Genomic DNA, 22,973 nt, shown 5'->3' with positions numbered 1-22,973 from the left:
GAATTATTTGTAGTGAAGTGGATGGACCTAGAGTCTGTCATACAGAGTGAAGTCAGAAAGAGAAAAACAAATACCATATGGTAACACATATACACGGAATCTAAAAAAGAAAAAAAATGGTTCTGAAGAACCTAGGGACAGGTCAGGAATAAAGACGCAGACGTAGAGAATGGACTTGAGGATACAGGGAGGGGGAAGGGTAAGCTGGGATGAAGTGAGAGAGTGCCATGGACATATATACACTACCAAATGTAAAATAGATAGCTAGTGGGAAGCAGCCGCATAGCACAGGGAGATCAGCTCGGTGCTTTGTGACCACCTAGAGGGGTGGGATAGGGAGGGTGGGAGGGAGATGCAAGAGGGAGGGGATATGGGGATATAGGTATACGTATAGCTGATTCACTTTGTTATACAGCAGTAACTAACACACCCTTGTAAAGCAATTATAATCCAATAAAGATGTTAAAAAACAATAAAAAGAAAAGAATAAGATAGCTTAAATCCCAGGAGTCGGGGGCTGGAAGTGACGTAAGCAAGAAATGGTGGAACTTTAAAAGAATGACGAAGAGTGGACAGTCAGCTCAGACCTTTGAAGAGAAATAGCTAAATGTGTGAAGAATGCTAATAAAAAGAAATTAGGACAAACTGATAGCGTAAAATCCACTTTTGCCATACAAGTCTGCAGAAGGATGCCTGCCCGGAGAAGGTAATATTTTAGGAGTAGTGGAAGAGGATATTGTCAGTGAGACAAAGAAGAGTTGGGGTTCTTCTGATATGAGTGACACATTTCTCCAGGATTCCACAGGAATTTGATAACTCAGAAATCATTAAGAAGTGGAAAATTTATATGTTTAATATTAAACCCTAGCAATTAGCTACAGACTTTTTTAACTACTTGTGTCTCTTCTTTTTAGTTTTTCCTAACTAGAGTGTTTTAGTTTTTGCTTCTTTTGTTTTGTTAAATGGAAAAAGTTAAGATGCTTCCCTCCTTGCCCCTCCAATCCAATCCGATATAATGTAACCATTGTTTATACACTTTTTTTTTTTAAACAAAAAGGGTCTGTACTCTGTTTTGCAACTTGCTTTTTCACTTGCTATATCTTGCATATCACTCTAGATTAGTGATTTTCTAGAACTGGGAGCAGTTTTGCCCTCCAGGGGGCAATGTCTGGAGACATTTTTGATTGTCATGACTGTTGAGGGGAGGGAGGTTGCTACTGGCATCTAGTAGGTGGAGGCCAAGGTTACTGTTAACATCCTGCAATGCAAAGGACAGCTCCCACAGCAAAGAATTATCTGGTCCAAAACGTCATTAGAGCCAAAATTGAGAATCACTTCTCTAGGTCAATACACATAAATCTAATTCATTATTTTAAAAAGCTTCATAATACTTTGTAGTATGGTCGATCATGATTGATTCAACTAGTTTCCTACTGATAGCTCTGGCTTCTTATTTAGTGGCATTATAATATTTAATATCAAGAAATCAAACGCTCCAAGTTACAGTTCATTTGTTTCTTTAAAGAGCAAAATAAGCCTTATCAGAAAGATTCAAAAGAGGAATACATAGGCTTGCGTATAAAATTAGATTCTGGGTCACTGTGAGTCAGGAGAGTTTCAAGAAAATCACAGACTCACTCTAAATGACAAGTCTTAAAGTAAGTCATTTGAAAAGCATGTCTTCATTTTTTGATTCTTTGGAATTAAAAGAAGAAGAAGAAGCAACTCTAAAGCCTTTTACGTGACTGCCCAATACAGAGAAGGCTACATTTGAAGTGACGGCAGTAACCTTCAGAGAAGCTAATTCTGATTGTCTTTACCTCCTCCTTATACATATTTTTAAAAATTCATTAGTACGTTAAATCAGATGGGTTGAACAGAAGAAAACAAAGCAGGTTTAAGATGAAAAACGTGATATCCAATCCTGAGGACATGGAATGACTTCCAAATGTCATTGACAATGTAATTCAGAATCGGAATGACCCTCTGGTTAACCACAGAGGGTTTTACACAGAGGGTGCCCTGAAGCAAACAGATGCTTGCTTGGTGCTTCTCTAGCCCATCCTCTCTATATGGCATATGCATGCCTGGGAGGATAAAATAGAGAACTGATTCTCCCCTTTTGCAGAGCTGGGGAAAGGGTAGTAGAACCAGAACTGTGCAGGAGAAGGATGGCAAACCAACTGGTGAGCCTGAAGGGGTTAGACCTCTGTTTCCACCCTTTCCTTGTCATCAGTTTCCTCAGCACGAAGCAAGGGGTGGCTGTTTCTCTTCCCTTTCCTGGTAGTGTTTTGTTATCACTTAGTTAAGTCATCCAGTGATAGTTCTCTGGTGCAGTAGACTAGGCTGGATAATTTGGGCTTTGTGCTTTTGACCTTTCAGCTTTCTGGCATGAGTCCTTCTAATTAATAAATTAATAACTAGACAGTTAATAGCTATCCTGAGATAAGTCAGATCTATCAAAATTACAAGTCAAACCTATCTAAGGAACTGCTGACATTATTAGTTCATTGTTTTTTTTTAATTGAGGTATAATTGACATCTAATATTATATTAGTTTCAGGTGTACAATGTAATGATCGGATATTTGTATATATTGCGAAATTATCACCACAGTAAGTCTAGTTAACATTTGTCATCATACAGTTACCAAAAAGGTGTTTTTTTTTTATCGTGAAGAGGACTTTTATGATCTGCTCTCTTAGCAGCTTTCCAATATGCAATACAGTCCCGTGACCTACAGCCACCACGCTGTGTATTACATCCTTATGATGGACTTAGTTTGTAACTGACAGTTGGTACCTTTTGATCCCCTTTCCCCATTTCGTTCCCAACCCCTGTAAGCTCATTGATGTTTGGGAAAACTAAGAATTCCCCCCCTTGCTGTTGCCCCTTTAGGATCAGAGCCACACCCAAGTTTCACAATACCGTCAGGATCCCTCCCTGATCATGAGGTCCATCATCCACATGACGGATGCTGCTCGCTCTGGGATCATGCCTCCTGCCCAGCTCACCACCATCAACCAGTCTCAGCTCAGCGCCCAGTTGGGGTTGAATTTGGGAGGTGCCAGTGTGCCCCACACGTCTCCTTCACCTCCAGCGAGCAAATCGGCGACTCCCTCCCCTTCTAGCTCCATCAATGAAGAGGATGCTGATGAATCCAACAGAGTGAGTTAATTGCCTTTAGTATATAACCTACCAGAGAATTGGGAATCACCCCATGCGCATGTCTTTGAATTTCATTCACAGTAGTACCTTCTTTTGCTTCATGGATTTGGAGTAGCATTTGAATTTATGGTGGTTTAATTTTTTTCTTCACTCTTTTATATTTACTTATTTTCTGTGGAAAGTGTATTCAACTGAAAATTGGAAGATCTGGCTTCTCCTGTTAGTTGTAAGGCATTGAGTAAGTCGCTTAACTCTTAGGCTTAATTTTCCTAAATCGGCAAAAGGGAAGGCTTGCACTAGACTTTCCAGAAATTCTGAACTGCTCTGGTTCTAAGTTAATGTCCAGGTAGGCAAGTTTCATCTGGTTGGTTGGCTGAACTGCTGGCCCATTGGACAGTCTTGCACCTTTGATGAGGTTTATCACGTAGTGAGTTCCAATCGTTTTACATCTTTGCTTTTGTCAGGGAAATGACACGTGATTCAAATACGCACAGTGTGAAGTAAAAACTTAGTTGCAGGTACAACTTTTCTGAATGCCTAGAAAAGTATTCTGTTTCACTGAACTTACTTGTAGGTACAAAATCACTCGTTCCTCATTTATTAATTATGTGTGGTACACTTACTCTGTGCTTGGCGTTTTACTGTGTTCTGGTGATACAAAGATTTCTAAGAGAATTATTGCCCCTGGGACTTCCCGCTGGGAACAAATAGCAATGTTTAAAACTAGCCCCAGATGTGATTAGAGGTATAATTGATGTATTTGGTGTGCTGAGATGGTCATCGATTCTGCCCAGGGGAGTGATTTGAGGAAGCCTTTATTGAGAAGGTGATGTTTGAATTAGCTCTAAGAGGATACATAAAAGTTTGTGAGGCAGAAGACAGAGGCCAGCATTCTGGTAGAAAGAGAAATGATATTACATGTCCATTTATGGGTATCGTGAGCAGTGTGACATGGGGGAAGAAAGAAATGAGTTGAAGAAAGAAATGGCTGAAATGTGGTAGCCTTTCCCCTGTTGGTAGTTGAGAGCTGATTAATTATTTGCATAGAGGAATGGCATAAGCAAATTTATGCTTTAGAAAGATAACTTGGGCTGTCTATAGAATGTGTTATAAAGAGAGGGACCAGAGAGAAGGAACTCAATTAAAACGTCCTTTTGTTATGAAGTGTTTGCTTTTTATTTTAGCAAAGGAAGGCATGGACAGGAGGTACCGGTTTAGTGAGACATTCAAGAGAAAGAATCATCTATTAAGGTTTGGTGATCCCCTGGAATTGGAAGGAATAAAAGATACACTGGGTTTTAGCTTGAGAGCCAGCGTAGCTACCAGTGAATGGAGAGGCTCAACCTAGGAAGAGAGGAGTGTTATTTTTTTTCCCCACGGGGAAGATGAGAGTTTGACATGGTAGGGGTTGAATTTGAGTTGCTTCCATGTGAGTCTAGAACTCAGTCTGTTGGAGATGGAGCTATAGATTTGGGGACCATCTGCACGTAGATGTGAGCACATAGAAGTAATCAGGATTTCTCAGAGTGCGCAAGGAGCGAGACAAGGCCAGAACATTGAACATCACTTATTTTTACCTTGAGCATCATTTACGTTTAAATAGAAATGGAAGAAGAGGAGCTAGAAAAGATTGTGGGTGATGAAAAGAGGAGGGAGGTTAGCTGAAAAGAGGAGAAATGTTGCAGGGATTTTAAGAAAGAGGACTTGGTCTATCCCATTATGTTAACTCCCCACTGGACACAAGGTGGGGAAATGCACTTAGCAGTCTGTGTTCACACTCACAAGGACTTCAGTGGGATGAAGTGGAAAGTAATAAAGAAACTCGAGGGATGTGTATAAGATACAGCTGAGTTATAACTGGCTATTACACAATTCAAATGGAGTCCTTTCATTTGTCTCACATTTCTACTGATCTTAATAATTACCTCTGTATCAATCTGAAATTGTCACCTCTAAAGAGAACCTTTTATGTGACTCTTAGCTTGTTCCATTTTAAGCCAGGGTCTAGGTTTTGTGTAAAGACAAGGAATCCAGTATATCTCTTAAGCAACTTAGCTGAAAAAGGAAGATTAACGTTATTGTTGATTATGTCTTTTGGGTAAAGCTATTTCTCCATTTTTTCACAGCCCTTTGAGTCAACTATGCAGAAGTTTCTTTAGGAGAATTAATTCTGAGCTTTTATTTACACTGTGAGGTTCTTCATTTTGGGTTTATTCTTAAAAGCTAATGATGATTAAGGCAAGTTATGGTTGTCCAAGAAAGACGTCAAAGGTTGTCAACACTTGAATGTTGTTTCACAAAGAATGAAATAGAACTCTTCTTATTTAGAAAAAGCTTTACTGGAAATAACTTTCATCTTGCCATTGGTCAGGGTATTGTTGGCGGAAACAGTGCCAAATTCTCTTCCAAGAAAAGAATAGAGTTGTTTGACTCAGAAAAATCTGTGTATATATATTTTTTCATGTGGCTTACATAATATTTTTTCATTGAAGGAAAACTTGGCTCCAATTGAAGCTCTAACTGAACAGACATCTGACTCCCTTGCAAGTTCAGATTCATTAACTAGATTAAACAAGTTGCACTTATTCTGAGGATTTAGAAAAAAGACTATGAGGTCTACAGAATTTTATTGAATTAATTGTGTGAGTTATGAAAGATGGCATTTTGGAGGAGAGGTGAGATCTAGCTTAACACCTACTGAAGTGCATAAACTACTGGTATAAAGTATGGGTGTGGTTATTACTCAGTACAAACAACAGGCCCACCTACAAGTAGGTTCTTGGTTTCCTAACACCTTGAGGGTTCAGAGCTCTCAAAGAAAAGTTACTTATCCGTTTCCTCCCTAAGAACGCTAGTAATTGGATTAAGTTCCCAATGACCCTCTTTCAGAAAGTAATGATACTCTTGGAAAATTTGAATTAAGATTCAAGACTCAAGGCCATTAAAAGCCAATCTGTTACTACTTGAATCTATCTCTGTTGATCTTGCCCAAGGCTGGCTTTTAAAACAGATTCTGTCAAACACTTCAGCATTCTTGATGAAGTTAACGGCAAAATTATCTCCAGTATAGTCATATCATAATCTAGGGGGAGATAAAACAAGGTTGATAAATCATTTCCCCTGCTTCTCTGATGAGTATGTTATATGACTGTTGAAATTAGATGATGGTAGCAGGTGAGTACTAGAGCTCAGTGGTATATAAATGTGGGGAACGGTACCCAGATCATCTCTGTGGTTTCAGTTTCAGAGTTCATTGTGAATATGTGTGAGCGTCTCTAGGCCAGTATTCTTGTGGGCAGGGTTACTTACTATATGTAATAATAAACATCGCCTTATTAGTCTTCTTTTTAGCCTTGGTGATTTTAAGTATCTACTGTTGCTGCTCTTTCACAGGTTTTTAATTTTATGAAAAGTATCCATTTCCTTTCTAGCTCTACTTAGAGTTTTGACATTTTTACATTTCTTGTTATCCTATTCTTTAGGAAGTTTTTATTGTTTTAGAAAATAAAAGTGACCTTTCCCTTATTGTGCTAGCTTAGGGATTAGAGCTAATTTCCATTTGAGTTTCCGGAGACCATTAGCAAAGTAATATTCTGGTAAAATAAAAGACCAAGCCTCAAAAAAATCAATTCAGACCGATCATACATATGGTATGCCTCTATGGCTAAGGGAACTGATATAAAATATCTGAATATGATCAACATCCTGAATAGTATTTAGGTTTACTTCTAAAACCTTTGAAAATGTAAAATACTTTGTTTATGGGTACATGTGTAGCCCATACATATATATATATATATGGCATTACTCGGTACAGAGCGTTCTGTTTTTCATTATTCATAATTGCTATTTAGAACATATGTTGCGAATGTATTGAAGATACTTCTGGGTCTCATTAATCAATGTTCTAAATGCTAATCTCTGCTGTCCAGTTAACTCTAAGCAAACTTACCCCTCCCCCACACTTGGTGGTGATTCATCTGTTGATGATGTTTAACAAAACTTTAAAAGAACGACTGGGGACCTGAGTAAGTCTTTCTGCATTCTCTGCAAGTACATTCTAGGCAGTGAATTTTCTTCCTGCTTTGCAGGCCATTGGAGAGAAAAGAGCTGCTCCAGATTCTGGCAAGAAGCCCAAGACTCCAAAGAAAAAGAAAAAGAAAGATCCCAATGAGCCACAGAAGCCAGTGTCAGCATATGCCCTGTTTTTCAGAGACACACAGGCTGCAATTAAAGGTCAAAACCCTAATGCAACCTTTGGAGAGGTCTCAAAAATCGTAGCATCTATGTGGGACAGCCTTGGAGAAGAACAAAAGCAGGTGAGGCAAAGATCCATCATGGTCATTGCAAGATTATTCTTTACACCTTTTCTGAGTGAATACATCCACTTAATATGATTGCTTCTCATGAAAGCCTTTCTAAGCTATGGAATTAAAAAACACAAACACGTAAATCCAAACCACTCTGCAGTTATATGGATTTCTCAGTTCCCTTAAGGGTGTGTGTTCAGAACCCATTCAGAAGAGAGTTGGAGGAGATCCAGGCAGTATCCTGCAAGCATAAACTTTTGATGATAATCTTTTCATTTTAAATAATGTGGAATTTTTCCCCCCTTTGTTAAAAAAAGGCACTACAAAGGGATTAGGTCCATCCTGCTTGCCTTTTTTTTGATCATCTTTCTGAACTCTTGTGCTCTCCTGGGGGGTTTCCAAACTTTGAAGCTGACTCTGCGTGTCTCATTATTGTCATCGGGCATTTGAAATTTTATTCCAAGTTCATTTGAAAGCGTGGCTGTATGAGAGGCATTGAGAGATTAGCCATGCTGGTGGGAGACACTTCCTTAAGGTCCAGCTTCCCATCTTCCCCCGTGCAAGTCCTCCACACAAATGGAGAGAAGAATGGTTTTCTTGGGGCTCAATCCTCCCCTGGCTCCTTGCATGAAGCTCCAGTGACCATTCGTGGGCGTTGATTTTCCATATCCTCACAAGAATAGACCCCTATTAGTAATAAACCAGAATAATTGTTTCAGGAATAAGGAGTGGAAAACCCTTGATTTTCTTTTTCTTTCTTTCTTTCTTTCTTCCTTCCTTCCTTCCTTCCTTCCCCCCCCCCTCCCTTCCTCCCTCCCTCCCTCTCTCTCTCTCTCTCTCTCTCTCTCTCTTTCTTTCTTCCTTCCTCCTCATTCCTACCAACTGGTTACCTTGGGATGGTGCAGCTGTAGAATCTGCCTGTTTGTTGGCACTGAGCTTCATGCTCTATGCGGCAGACTGATTTTCTACCCTAGAAATGTAATCCTAAGGGGGCTGGCAAACTGCTGCATCTAACTTTTAAATTCTGGAGAAAACGATAGTTGCACTTTGGTATAACAGCCAGCCATCAGACACCACAGTTTAAGAAAAGGAAGCCCAAATGAGGTTTAATATACTGGAATATATTTATGTAACTCACTGGTCTCAGTAATGGAAATCTTTCATCTTTCACTATCTCTGATTTTTCTTGTTTTTTCTCCAAAAGAAAACCCAGGTTGAAAGGCCTCCATCTTATCTCTTCTGTCTTCACACACTTTCCCTATTATTGTTGGTTTTTCATCCTCTGGTTTGTTTCAGCTTAGAAATGGGTGTGAGGGAAAGAAGACATGGATGGAGAAGTTCCTTAACTTTCTATAATTTAAACCATTTGCCGCAAATTTCATCCTTGTTACCTTATTTACTGCCCGAAGAGAAGGCCCTTAGCTGTTACTCTCATGAATTCTATGCCGCAACCGGAAATCTTTTTCTGTTTGCCGTAGTAAACGTCAGAGTTGTGCCCCAGTGGGTGTGGCAGGGTTTCATTTTGTTTTAATATCTGTGTGTGTGTTTCTACATTTAAAAATCAAAGCCAGGGAGACCAACTTTTTATGTGAGTTCTGTTGCGACGTAATTTGCCCAGCAGTTATTTTATGGCTGAGAATGTGTGTGCTAAAGGTGGTGCTAATTGTGGTCTTTTAATAGGTCTATAAAAGGAAAACGGAAGCCGCCAAAAAAGAATACCTGAAGGCCCTGGCTGCATATAGGGCCAGCCTCGTTTCTAAGGTAAACCCAGACAGGGGCGGCCAGTCTCTGAGAGAGTTAGGAGCCCTGGAGCATTGAAATCATAAATGCAACTCCTCTTCGAGTTGATTAAAAAAAAACAAAACATCTCGAACAACTCATAAACTTATTTGTTCCCATTAGAGATCACCCCAAGGATGGCATGGAAAATAAGTGTTCATTCAAGCTGATGAATCCAAATTGTTTCCAGGAGTCACTGATCTCTATATATGTATGTTGAAGCTATTTAGACAGATTTCAAACAGCCCCTTTCTTCCCATCGGGGACTGAGATCTGTGTCAATGTCCTCTATTTAAACTGAGAAGTATGTTAGGCATTTTTGGACATCAGATCATAAATTCTTCAATGGTTGCATTGTAGAGGATATAATATGGTAGAGGATGTTGCGTTTTTGACCAAACTGTTCCACATCATATAAATACATAAGCCTCATGATTATTTAAAATAAAATTATGCTCCAAGTACTTTAAAAAAGACATGTATACATGTATTATACATAGAATATACACTGGGCCCTGATGTATTATAAAATGCAACAGTAGTCCAAAGCAAATGTCACTCTGGATTACTATTACCTTGATCCAAAAGAAGCATGAGCTGTTACCTTATATTTTTAACATTTAATTAACTTTGTCCTTAGCCTTTCTAGAATTTAGAGAGGCTTTGGGGAGGATAATGTGAACTAATGTTTTTGCTCGTGATGTATTTCCCCTGGCAAGCAGAGATTCCATTTCATTGTCATTGTTGTTGCCTCAGAGTACCACATAGGGCCTCAGGGCATGGTCAGTGTTGCCGGCAGAGCCATTTAAAAAGGGTTTAGCCCTCTTTTCTCGTCTTCACCGGAATTGTAAGATCCACCGTTGGCAGCTGCTCAGAACCAGATCAAGAGAGGTACTCCCATACCTCGTAGGTATAGCTCTTAGGACTCTTCCCACCTCATTAGAAAGAGAAAACATTCATCAGGTCCATAGCAAAAGTTTTTTCTGAGACTCTGGAAGGTGCACATTGAGAGATATACCTATTCTGGATGGGGATTTGCACATTGGTAGAATGTGTGGGCCACAGATGTTAAGAATTGAGGTGTACTTGATGGCTAATTAGACAGAGTGACATGACTAGAGTAACAATGTGCATGTACTTCTTGCGTGGATCGTTTATTCATTCATTTACCTAGAAGCAGGTGTAGGTGATCTTTGTGCATTAGAGCATGAATAATTGATCATACATGGATTTAAGCCAAGAGCCAGTAACTCAAAAGGCGTTCTGGAAATAGCATCCATGATTGGGCTGATCAGGTCTGTGACCGACTTAGAAGGGATAACGTAAACGTTTTACATTGGATACTAAAATCCGATTCGGAAATGTTTCCAAATGGATTGATTGATTACATTGATTCTAAAAAGCTATTCAATAGGATGGAATTTAAAAAGGATAAATCCAAACTGGGGGAGGGGTGTTTTTGTTTTGTTTTTTTCATTAGGTAAGTGCAGTTGAGAGCACCCTAAATTTATAGTCAGAGACATGACAGGCAACTAAACTAGTCCTTGAGGTCTAAATTTAGAATAATTTCAACCTGAACCCAAAGTGTGAAATAGCTGCTAATCTGGTGACCTCACAGGAAGCAGCAACTGACTGTACAGCTTGCTGATTAGATCACATGTAAGGAATTGGTTCCCAGTGGTTGACCAATTGAAGGCCCTCCAGCAGGTTGCCTCCATGATGGTAAGGACCGAAAATCCAATAATACTTAAATAATTGAAAGAATCATGGAAGCAAAGATTTGGGGGAGTATGATTTTGGTCCTCAAATATAAGAGCCATCATGGAAGGGAAGCCTAAGCTTGATCTCTGTGCCCTGGATGGAAGAACTCATCCAAGCAGTGAGGTTACAAGTGAGCGAGATTTCAGCCTCAGCATTAGAAATGATAAACATCACATGTGCATTTAACTTAAGTCTCTACAATCAGAGCCTGGGACTTTCGCTTAAGATGTGACTCTACTCTCACTTTTTTTTTTTTTTTGCGGTACACGGGCCTCTCACTGTTGTGGCCTCTCCCGTTGCGGAGCACAGGCTCCGGACGCGCAGGCTCAGCGGCCATGGCTCACGGGCCCAGCCGCTCCGTGGCATGTGGGATCCTCCCGGACCGGGGCACAAACCCGTGTACCCTGCATCGGCAGGCGGACTCTCAACCACTGCGCCACCAGGGAAGCCCTACTCTCACTTTTAATCTTCACAACAACCAACAAAATTAATAGAAGCTTAATATTCAACCATGAGGGAGTAGACCCGGCGGACGAGCAGGAGCTCTTCACAGCCATCCACCCTTTTCCATTCTGCACTAGGGGAGCATCTCATAGGCATAATGGTGTGATTGCCAGGTGTTTAAACATAGACTTTTCTTGTAGTTTCTTCCTTAAGACTGGCTTGGCAATTTTTTCATATTAGAGTATATAAAAATAATGTTCATGTTTATATGTAGAAGACTGTGTGTATTCTACTTTGTGGGTGATTTAATGGTTGTTTTTAAAGATAATTATGAGTATTTGCAGGTTTCTTCTTACCCAAAGGCTTCAGAACACGACCCTCCAGTAATATGCAGCGCCCCCTGAGCTTTTGTACAAAACCAGAGAACTGTCCACCGATGGACGGAGCTTTACACTGATCAGGTGTTCAAACAGAAGCCATCGGCCATGGCTTTTCCTACCTTGAGTGATTCTCCATGTAAGGTCACTCCTCAGGTTTCTTCTAATAGTAGATTTTATAAATGTGAGTAGTAAAAATCTAGAAATAAATATTCAGAATCATTAAAGAGAGTGGATGGCAGCTTGATGCCGCCAAGGTTCCCCCTATACACAACTCCCTACAAAAAAACCAAATTTTATGAAGAATAAGAGGAAAAAATAGTCTTTAAGAGGAATTATTCCAATCCCAGTTGCATTTAAAATAATTTATTTTTGTGGAGGTAATTATGTGTTTTTAGTACAAAATATATTAGGCAGTTTCTCTCCATGTTGAGCCCCAGGTCATTTGTTTATCTTATAACAGGTTACGCAGTCACATGAGTGCTGAACTTTCTCCCTTTATGTATGACTCCTTTGCTAAATTTTGGAAATCTCTGAAAATATTTGGTAAACTAAAAATATTTCTAAAGTTGTAAAGTACTTCAATTTAGTGTCTCTAAAGAATTCAGTTATGTTTTTCTTATACTCAAGTGAGCACTGTTATAAATAATCATGGCTTTGATTATTATATACAGGGCTTTGAAGTTTTCTGGTAACAGTTGTTTCCTGGTAGTAGTAATTGTTAATTAATGAAAATAGCTAACATTTACAAAGTGCTTTTTGTAGGCCGGGCACTGTTCTAAATGCTTAATAAATATGAGTTAGTTTAATTCTCACAACCTCTATACAAGGTGAATACCATATAACACTATTTTATAGATGAGGAAACTGAGGAACAGATGAGTGAATTAACTTGCCCCAAGCCACAAAGTTGTTGAGTAGTAGAGCTAGATTTGAACTCAGGCAGTCTATACTCTGTTGTCTTTCAAAATGGTTCTTGCTGGTGACATTAGTTCAGACTTAAATGCTAAAGAATTGTTACTCTTAAATATATGTATCAGTCATCTTTTACTACAATAGTGCTGTGTAACAACCAGCCCCAAGCCCAATGACTTGAAAAGATAAGCATTTATCCCAGAAAGTGCCAGTTAACTAGCTGGGTCTTTAAATCTCAACCAAGACTCGGCAGGATCAGCTAGTCCTGCTCGTCTGTGTGCAGTCAGCCTCAGGGGGTTGGTGCTGGACTCATACACCTATGTGGCAGTTGGCTGGCAGTGAGCTGGCTCTTGAGTGGGTAACTGGGCCACATGGCTGTCATCACGAGGTGGTAGGTTCTGACAGACACAGACAGGCAGACTTTGAAGCCTCACTTCCATCACATTCTGTTGACCAGAGCAAAGGTGCCAGGCCAGCCCAGATTCAAAGGGTGGGGGGTGTCACTCCACCTCTGGAAGGAGCTTTAAAGTCACATGACAAAGTGCTTGGGTTCAGGGAAGCATGAATCATGGTGGCCATTTCTGACATCAATTTACAATACTAAAAATACCCCAACCTTCTCCCCCAAAATGCAGGCTGCTGCCGAATCAGCAGAAGCCCAGACCATTCGTTCTGTTCAGCAGACCCTGGCGTCCACCAATTTGACCTCCTCCCTCCTTCTCAGCCCTCCACTGTCTCAGCACGGAACAGTGTCGGCCTCCCCTCAGACTCTCCAACAATCGCTCCCTAGGTCAATCGCTCCCAAACCCTTAACCATGAGACTCCCCATGAACCAGATCGTCACTTCGGTCACCATTGCAGCCAACATGCCATCGAACATTGGGGCTCCACTGATCAGCTCCATGGTGGGCTCGGCGTCCTCCACCCAAGTGAGCCCTTCAGTGCAGACCCAGCAGCACCAGATGCAGCTGCAGCAGCAGCAGCAGCAGCAGCAGCAACAGATGCAACAGATGCAGCAGCAGCAGCTCCAGCAGCACCAGATGCATCAGCAGCTCCAGCAGCAGATGCAGCAGCAGCATTTTCAGCACCACATGCAGCAGCACCTGCAGCAGCAAATCAACCAGCAGCAGCTGCAGCAGCTGCAGCAGCATCTCCAGCTGCAGCAGCTGCAGCACATGCAGCACCAGTCCCAGCCTTCTCCCCGGCAGCACTCCCCCGTCGCCTCCCAGATGACGTCCCCCGTCCCCGCCATCGGGAGCCCCCAGCCAGCCTCTCAGCAGCACCAGTCACAGATACAGTCTCAGACACAGACTCAAGTATTATCGCAGGTCAGTATTTTCTGAAGACGCACGTGGCAGGCGGATCTGCGAGTCTGGAGGAGAGTGGCGTCCGAGAGTAAACCATGTGCGGCTGCAACTCGTGAGTCGGTGTTGGTTATGCAGAAATGTGTAAAAGATCACGCGGTCCTCTCAAGTGTCTATTAGATAGGCAATAAGAACTACAGTGTAGCTGAAAATCATCTTCTAGCTGACTCTAAACCACTTTGTTTTTAAACAGGAAAAGCTGTGCTCTTTTATGTGATGCCTTTTTTTATTTATTCAGGCTCTACCTACAATATGTGAATCAAACCGTTTAATGAATCCTGGGACATACTGATGATTATAATAAACTGGCCTCTCTGAGTCATAGCAAATGGCCTTATTTCTCCCGAAGTGAAGAAACCACACTTCAAGGCGATTGGAACTTCCGAAGCCCTAAAAATAAAAAGCACAGTCGTAACTACCTGAAATACGAAAATCCAGTTTCATACAAACATTTGTATGACGTCAATCGTTGATGGCATTTTTTTTGTCATGAAAAACATAATGTAAATCACAGACTTTTGCCAAAGCTCTTATTTTTTTTCCTTAAATCTCTCCAGAAAAAAAAAAAAATGCAAGTGATTAGTTTCAATTATTGACTCCTTTTCACTTTTTACCCATGACTTCTCCAAATCAAACCACAGTATATGTTGTAACAATATCTATGACCACTGTTAGCCCATTCTATTCATTCCAATTAGAAGAAAAGAATGTGAATATTATATTCTGTGTTTTGAGTGACAAGTTTCGAAAATGAAAAACACTGTATTTTTAAAAGGGAAATGCACTTAAATGGAGACAGTTATTACAAAAGTTAAGATTTAAAAAAAAAAAGAGCAAGAGTCTTTATTATGATGTAATACCGGTAGAATATTTAAAAGGCGCACCACATCTGAATAATCAATGTAAATATTTTCTTTCAAAGTTGTAAGTTTTCATACCATGTGTTGTAAAGTTTTCATAAACAAGGCTTTAACGTAAACACTGGTGACATAAACCATTCATTGCTACGTTGCTTATTGTGTTTTTATGCTGTTTTATACTTTTTTATGAGTTATGATAGCAGCAATTAAGTTGTTTGTATTTTGCTTAACTAAAACAAAAATGCTTTTATCTTGCTATAGAATAAACACATTTCAGTAAAAACTGCAGACTGTATTTTGATGCAACAACCAGGCAACTACTGTTCACTTTTCAAAATAAAATATGTCAAATTTCACTTTGGGTTCCTTGAATATGTAGAAGGTGGGGGGAATAGGTCCCATACCAACCTGTGTTTGAGCCCAAGCATCTTCTTCCATTTTCAACTGGAAATAAGAGATTCATAGCCAAGAATGTGGATTGCATGGCCCCAAACCAGAGCCTGTAAAAAAATAAATTAACCGTTAGAAATGGAACCATTAGTGGAATTCCCCGGCGGCCCAGTGGTTAGGACTCCTCGCTTTCACTGCCGAGGGCACAGGTTCGATCCCTCGTCGGGGAACTAAGATCCCGCAAGCTGCGCAGTGCGGCCAAAAAAGGGAAAAAAAGGAAAAGAAATAGAACCATTAGAAATTTTTTATGATTATCATTTTGTTAAGATGCAAGTGCAAGGTAAGTATAGAGGAAGAAGCACTTGTCTTCTGTTTGGGGCTTGGGCTAGCTGGCACTGTGTTTTTATTGCTGTTAAAATAGATGGTGAATGCTAATTCTTAAGCCAAAATAATTATTTCAGTGCCCATTTCTTCCCCCCTTTTCCTGCTCTGTAGTGACTCCTCTTTGAGAACAGTGTGACCACTATCCCCAGTTGTCCTGCATGATTAATTACAGCATCTGTCCTGTCAGAAGCTATAATGAAGAGATCTTGATAAAAATTGCAAATTACCACTGGCAACAGTCTTCAACCGCTTATGATAAAATGAAAATTAAAAACAGCAAGTGTTAACCCTGACCAGAATCCTAATCTGGAAAAAATTAGGGTGTGAGTAGTGGTATCCGTGGTTACTGTGTGCAAGACATTCAAAAAATAATGGAATATGGATTCCTCGAAGTTGTTGTATTTCAAAGAATATTTACTGTATGTTGTGGGCTATGAATAATGAATTCGGCTTTCAATATTTCATAATCTTCTCATCCCCTGCATTATGTACAAATATTGAACAGCAAGAGATTCTAATTATAAATTTATAGATTTCTGGCTGTAGGAAAATTTATGTCTAAATTGAAGCTTTTCATAAGATGTATTAGTTGACAGGTATCAGTGTTCAAACAGTCTAAGAATGGTGCCTAATCGCATCTACAAGGGAGCAATTGTATTCCACAAAGAAATGAGCTGCTTGCATCAAACCCATCAGAAGCAGAGCCGATGGTAAAAGATTTTCTGTGAATTGAAACTAACATTACATAACAATAAGAACCATTTTATATTCTGTTGTGAAGCCTTTAGACAAATGTCTTCAAAATTAATTGCTAAACTACATGTGACAGTAATTGTGTATTAGTTCTGTAATTGTCATTTTGAAAACCCATGAAGTATTGCTCGGAAAAAAAATGTCACTAGTGATAAGACTGAATTGCAAATGAAGTCTGTTTTCAACTGTTTGCAGTTAGAAGCAGGTGTTGTATCATCTATTAAATGATTTTTATAAATCTTGGGTTTTATCACATCTGATTAAATACTGCTAAGCCATTGATGGTCAATTTCAAGAAAAAAAAAAACAGCTTAATTACTACAGTTTAAAGCATTAATCACCAGGCAAAACTATGTCTTGAAAACGTCAAAAAGCTTGAATCGTGAAAAGAATTCCCCAACCTTGTTACCATATTATTCTCAGGATCCGATAAAGCTCATTATGAGTCGACTTGGATTTCACTTTGTACACAGGATTGGTTCCTATTTCTGAGACATAAGTAAGTACGTGGTGTACTTTTACGGGTCAGAAATGAATCAGGGTAATGAAAAATAGGCAAGAGCAATGTGGTATCTGATTAGCGGGACACCTAAACGGCCTAACCGCTTTCCCTCTTAACTGGTCCACAGACATTAACGAGGCTCCCCCCCTCACCCGGTCCTCCACCACACACCTTTTCTCTCCCCTGCCATGTGCACACTATTTTATTACTCTGGCTAAACAGACTCTCTTTTTTGCATTAACCTGTCCTGCCTTATGATGAAAGAAGATAAGGAGTTTTCGTTTTTAGCTGACACGGGGTCATTAGCTCCCGACTCAAAGAACAGAAGCTTAAATGCCTTCGTGCAGCATAATTTCTGCAATATATTACCACCCGACGGAGGGTTGAAAGCGTTCTAGACAGATGGATTAATATCTCAAGTTTAAGTAGCAGTCCTCTGCTGTGTCCATTCAGACATCTGAATGGTTTCTTTTCCATTTCTCACTTCATGGAGCATTTTTCAGCGCTGGACTTCCATCTAACCTTTCCTTCGCCCCCGTCCCCACCCCCTTTGTCTGGCTTTTGTTTTGCAACAGCTGTTATTATCGTTCTTGGTCAGCTGTGATTGCTAAAGGCAAAATAGGACCAGATGGTGTTTTGCTATGCATGAATGCGCGGTACAGGACTCGGGATTGAATAGGCCAAGCTTGAGTGGTGTCCCCGCACCACCTGCCTGCCTGAGCTGTGGCACACACATCGCGGGAGCATGATCCGCCTCAGACCTACTCGCATCGGATGGGAAAGTGGGGGAGCTGGGCTGGAGTTTCCCCGTATTTATTGATCTTCCATGCACTCACAGAAGAGCAAAGCGTACAGTCAGTTTGAGTTAACTGGAGATGACACAGCATGGGCATGTAAGCTATCACTCTAGAATTCTGGTTTGCTTGAAGGATTTCATTGCTCCCCCAAACACACACACACACACACACACACACACACGCACAGTAATAGCAAAACAATGGGCTAAGTAGGCACAAAATTTCTTTAAAAGTCTGTCTCAAAGAGTAGAATTAAGGGTCTGAGGTGAGGGTTTGGAAGAGGGAGGCTTCTTCAAAATGATATTTTGTGTCAGTTAATAATGCAAGGTGAAGAAAGGCTAAGACTCTGGTATGTGGAGAGAGCCCTAACACTTGTAGGTTATCGGTCAAATATTTCACATTTACAAGAAATGTGCCTCACCTGGAAAGTCACACGGATACACAACCAGATTAGAATTCTCTTAGAAAATGTTCTTAATATTAATGAGTTTTTCTCCTCATCCTCTCAGACACAGTTCGCTTTGCCGACTCTCTGACGTAACCCTGAGAATTCTCAAAGCACTTTCCCTGAATTTTGAAAGTTGGTGAATGGGTTTAACCCATGTTGACTGTGATCCTACAGGTGTGTGGGTTGTATGTGCTGCTGTGTGGAAAGGAAAAGCTTAACCATCCAGCAAGCATGGAGTCAGATATGCAGACAGACAGCTCTATTTGCCTAAGGCCCTAATTACTTAAATTTACTTCTGCTACATGCAAAACACTATGATAGGTCCCAAAGGAGATGCAAAAATAAACAGGGCCTTCTGTTGACTTTGTATATGTTTGAAATTTTTCATAATACACGTTAAAAAAATAAAATAAAAGCCATCCTTAACTTTAGGAGCTTTTATTTTTTCAGTGTTGTGAGGGAAAGCACCCAGTAGTCGATGATCAGTGTGCCAACATAGAAGGCATGTGGGTTGTAGTGTGTGCGTGTGGTGGTTTTTTTTTTTTTTTTTTTTTTGTAATCTGAGAAAAATCACAATTTATTTAGAAAGGGAAGAGATTGCAATTGGTTAGGGGTATTAGGGAAAGCTGCGTGGGATTCCTGGCCTTTAAGATGTGCCTTAAAAGGTTAGGTAGAATTTCACCAGGCCGAGACGGAAGTCCTACCCTGGTAGAAGAAGGAGGCATCTCCAGACAAGGGGGAACAGGAGAAGAGCCACCTGGGTTGAAAGCACAGGCGCCATTAAAACAGCAGTAGAGAATATAGCAAATAGGGACTTCCCGGGCGGTCCAGTGGTTAGGACTCTGCGCTTCCACTGCAGGGGCTCGTTGGAAAATTAAGGTCCCGCAAGCCACACGGTGAGGCCAAAAAAACAAAAGAGAGAGAGAATATAGCAACTTGGACACACAGTGGTTTGGGGGTAGGTGAGCGGGAGAAAGTGCTAGAAAGGAGGTTTGGGATTAGATTTGTAGAAGTTCTTGTACGCCCAGCCGGGGACTTGTGCTCAATTCAAAAAGCACTGAAAGTGTCTGAGTAAGGAACAGCAGGATCAGAGTTGATTGAATACATGAAGGATTTTTATCTTAACTCACTTTTGAGAAAGATGTATCCGGTTGGCACTAAAAGCCAAATGAAAAATGGAACAAGGTTCCCACTTGAAAATGTATCTCAATATTTTAATTATTCACATAAATAAATAAAATGATGGCTTCACGTGCTCTCTCACACCACTCCCAAATTCCTGGTGGCGGAACACACCATCGACAAATCCGAATCAAGGCATCTTTGGTGACAACTGCAGAATAAGCCTCATCCTTATATTAGCATCCAGAGGGAGATCCTTTTCTGTGTTTCTGCTGTGAAAAGAAAGCTATTTTCACCACTTTTAAAAAGTACCTCTCGGTGCTTGAACTCAAATGCGATGAATGATAAAAAGAAGGCCTTGCTTTTTCGCTTGAGTAAAACCTCAGGCAGCACTGGGAGGGATGTTGGTTATGGTCTCAATTTAATTTCAAAGAAGAACGTTCACAGATAGAAAACGTGAATGTGGATGTACACTTCTTAGCAGAGGAATAATGCTCTTTTGTAAAACATCTCATTATATCCCCAGCATTTATATAGTACTGTGTACTTTTCAAAGCAGTTTTCTGTGTATTCTGTCATTTAGTTCCCTCTCTAGATAGGACAGGAGTGAACCCCATGTCACAAAAGGAAACTGAGGCACAGAGAGGGTTGTGACTTGTTCCAGTATCTCTTTGCTTATAAGAGACACAGTCAGAACTGGAATGGAAATCTTCTCCTTCTAGACCTGTTATTTCATCTGCCTTCTAATATTTGTATAGGTATGGCATATATATTTGACATGTATTTATAACTGTTGTATATTTGTATGTAGGAGGTGTAAATAAATATGTGTGTGTGAATAGACGGGTGATAGATAAATATAAATAGATAATAAATAGATAGATAGATGGCAGAAATCCATCACAGCACCAAAGAGAATAATTAATCCATGTTTTCCTCATGGCTAGTCAGGCAGTAAACCAAAGTGAATGCCCCCTAGCCCGTGTTCTCAATGGGGCATAATGCCACATGGCACTTTTTTCAGTGTGAATACCTTCCAGTCTGATTGTTTTCCCTACCAAGATCTCTCTGCAATTATTTTGTATTCGGGCAAACAGCTTTGACTTGTGGGCTTCGAACGTTGGGGCTGGAGGTGCCACAAAAGTGCCAAAGCATAATATTTCTCTATGTGTTTATAAAGGGAGAAAAAGCAGGTTTCAGGGAACATTGAGATGGGTAAACACCAGGTAGGTGTGCATTGTTACACATTATTTAAGGAATCTGGTGAATCAATATTGAACACGGGAAATCAATGACAGGATAGGGAACGCGTCTTCCTAGGGATTATGGGTAGTGACCTTGCGCCCTACTACATAAGTTACTTCATTTCCAAGGCCCCTTGCTAAGTAGGGTGTGTTTTACTACAGGCCGCCACTTGTCAAAGGAAATATAGGAGTAAGGACCTCCAATCCTATGTCCCCTGTCCACAAGATTTTATTACTGTCTTAACTTTAGATGAACAGAGTTCTAAAGATACCTTGAAAACAATCACTTGCTAAGGTTAAATAAAATTGAATGACGTTCTAACATATTCATCCATAATACCAGGTACCAGCATTCTGGTGAACGAATATTTTGAGGCTTTTCATTCACAAGGTGTTTGAGTGACTTACACAGAGTCAACAGGATCATGGTTATTTTGAGATCCAGGTCTTATGTTTATTTTCAGATTTTTGGCCTACTTTTTCTTTCTGGTCAGTCTGCCTTGCCTCCAAGGATCTATTGTTACCAAGTAAGAGTCTTTTGATAACATTCCTTGTTTGTTTGGTTGTTTTTTAACATCTTTTTTGGAGTATAATTGCTTTACAATGGTGTGTTAGTTTCTGCCTTATAACAAAGTGAATCAGTTATACATATACATATGTTCCCATATCTCTTCCCTCTTGCGTCTCCCTCCCTCCCACCCTCCCTATCCCACCCCTCTAGGTGGTCACAAACCACCTAGCTGATCTCCCTGTGTTAAGCAGCGACATTCCTTGTTAAATGTCATCCCTCTGACATGCAGAGGGAGCCTTAATTTCCAGTTTGTCACAATGAGCGAAAATGATGCCATGCTGTAAAGCTGTCTTCATTGGTAATTTGCAAATCTGATACAAGATCTTTGCCCAAATCATTCAGTCCTGCTGTTCCACCCTCACCCTTTCTGCCCACTCTTAATCCTCTCCTCTGTAATTCATATTGAGTGTGTGGAATCCCGGGGGACAAATAACAGCGTCTGAGGAAATTACCTACATACAGTCTGACCTCTAGTGTGCTTTTTTGGATGCCAAATTAAGATATCCATCTTTGGCCGTTTGGACAGTTACCTGGGAGGACTTGCACCATTTTCATAAATTGTGTCCAAAGGCTGGCATACCTAGCATGGAACTTTTTAATGATATTCAGAATATTTTGGCCAAGGAATGTGAGTACAACTACAGTTCTTTCCAAAGCAGAACCTAATTCCCTGGGGGAAATGCACTATCCTTTTTCATGTAGAGAATAATATCATCATTGTTTATGCTAACTGGAGAAAACTTCTTACCAAAAAATTATTACATTTTCTTGCAGCACAAATTCTAAAATCTTAGCAAGAAGATCAGGACTTTCTATCAGGGAAAATTTGCAAGAGGTTAATATGTTTAAAAAATGGCAATATTATTTGCTTCTAGATCTTCAAGAGCCCAGAAATGTGTATCTGGGGCTCATTTAACTGCTGGACACAAGTTACCAGTCAAAGCAGAATGACTTTTTAGAGTGGGAACAAATGATCTTTTTGGGATTGGGCTTAATTACTGTGAAGAAATTTCTGTTTATTTGTTGGTCATGTCTGAAGTTTGTTTATTGACAAATAACAACTTATTTTTCCGTTGGGGACAAAATATGTACATTGTTCATATTTTGGACAAAATATGAAGGTCAGATTCTTGAGGTGGCTAGGTAATTGTCTATAGAGGTTTAAATTCTTTTTTTCTTTAATTTTTTAATTGAAGTATACTTGATTTACAAGAGGTTTAAAACTTTTTAATTTTTATTTTATACTGGTGTATAGTTGATTTACAATGTTGTGTTAGTTTCAGGTGTACAGCAAAGTGATTCAGTTATACATATACATATATCCATTATTTTTCAGGTTCTTTTCCCATATAGGTTATCACAGAATATTGACTAGCACTCCCTGTGCTATACAGTAGGTCCTTGTTGATTATCTATTTTATATATAGTAGTGTGTATATGTTAATCCCAAACTCCTAATTTATCCCTCCCTCTACCCCACGTTTCCCCTTCGGTAACCATAAGTTTGTTTCTGAAGTCTGTGAGTCTGTTTCTGTTTTGCAAATAGGTTTATTTGTATCAATTTTTTTTAGATTCCGCATATAAGTGATGTCATATGATATTTGTCTTTCTCTGTCTGACTTAGTTCACTTAGTATGATAATCTCTAGGTGGATCCATGTTGCTGCAAATGACATTATTTCATTCTTTTTTACAGCTGAGTAATATTCCATTGTATATGTATACAACTTCTTTATCCATTCCTCTGTCAATGGACATTTAGATTGCTTCCATGTCTTGGCTATT

General features: G+C 39.9%; 1 protein-coding gene across 1 annotated transcript in view; it reads left to right on the top strand.

The window, feature by feature from the left end:
- TOX3 (TOX high mobility group box family member 3) overlaps positions 1-15,334 on the top strand; it is a 107,783-nt gene extending 92,449 nt beyond the window's left edge. Inside the window, exons 4-7 of the mRNA XM_032611779.1 lie at positions 2,899-3,168; positions 7,260-7,487; positions 9,159-9,239; positions 13,390-15,334. Coding sequence (XP_032467670.1) covers positions 2,899-3,168; positions 7,260-7,487; positions 9,159-9,239; positions 13,390-14,097 — 1,287 coding nt within the window. The 3' untranslated portion in view covers positions 14,098-15,334. The remainder of the gene's footprint in view (positions 1-2,898; positions 3,169-7,259; positions 7,488-9,158; positions 9,240-13,389) is intronic.
- The last annotated feature ends 7,639 nt before the right edge of the window (positions 15,335-22,973 follow it).

Source organism: Phocoena sinus, chromosome 19 (genome assembly GCF_008692025.1).
Source record: "Phocoena sinus isolate mPhoSin1 chromosome 19, mPhoSin1.pri, whole genome shotgun sequence".
Taxonomy (NCBI): domain Eukaryota; kingdom Metazoa; phylum Chordata; class Mammalia; order Artiodactyla; family Phocoenidae; genus Phocoena; species Phocoena sinus.
This window is presented reverse-complemented; position numbering and strand designations above follow the sequence as displayed.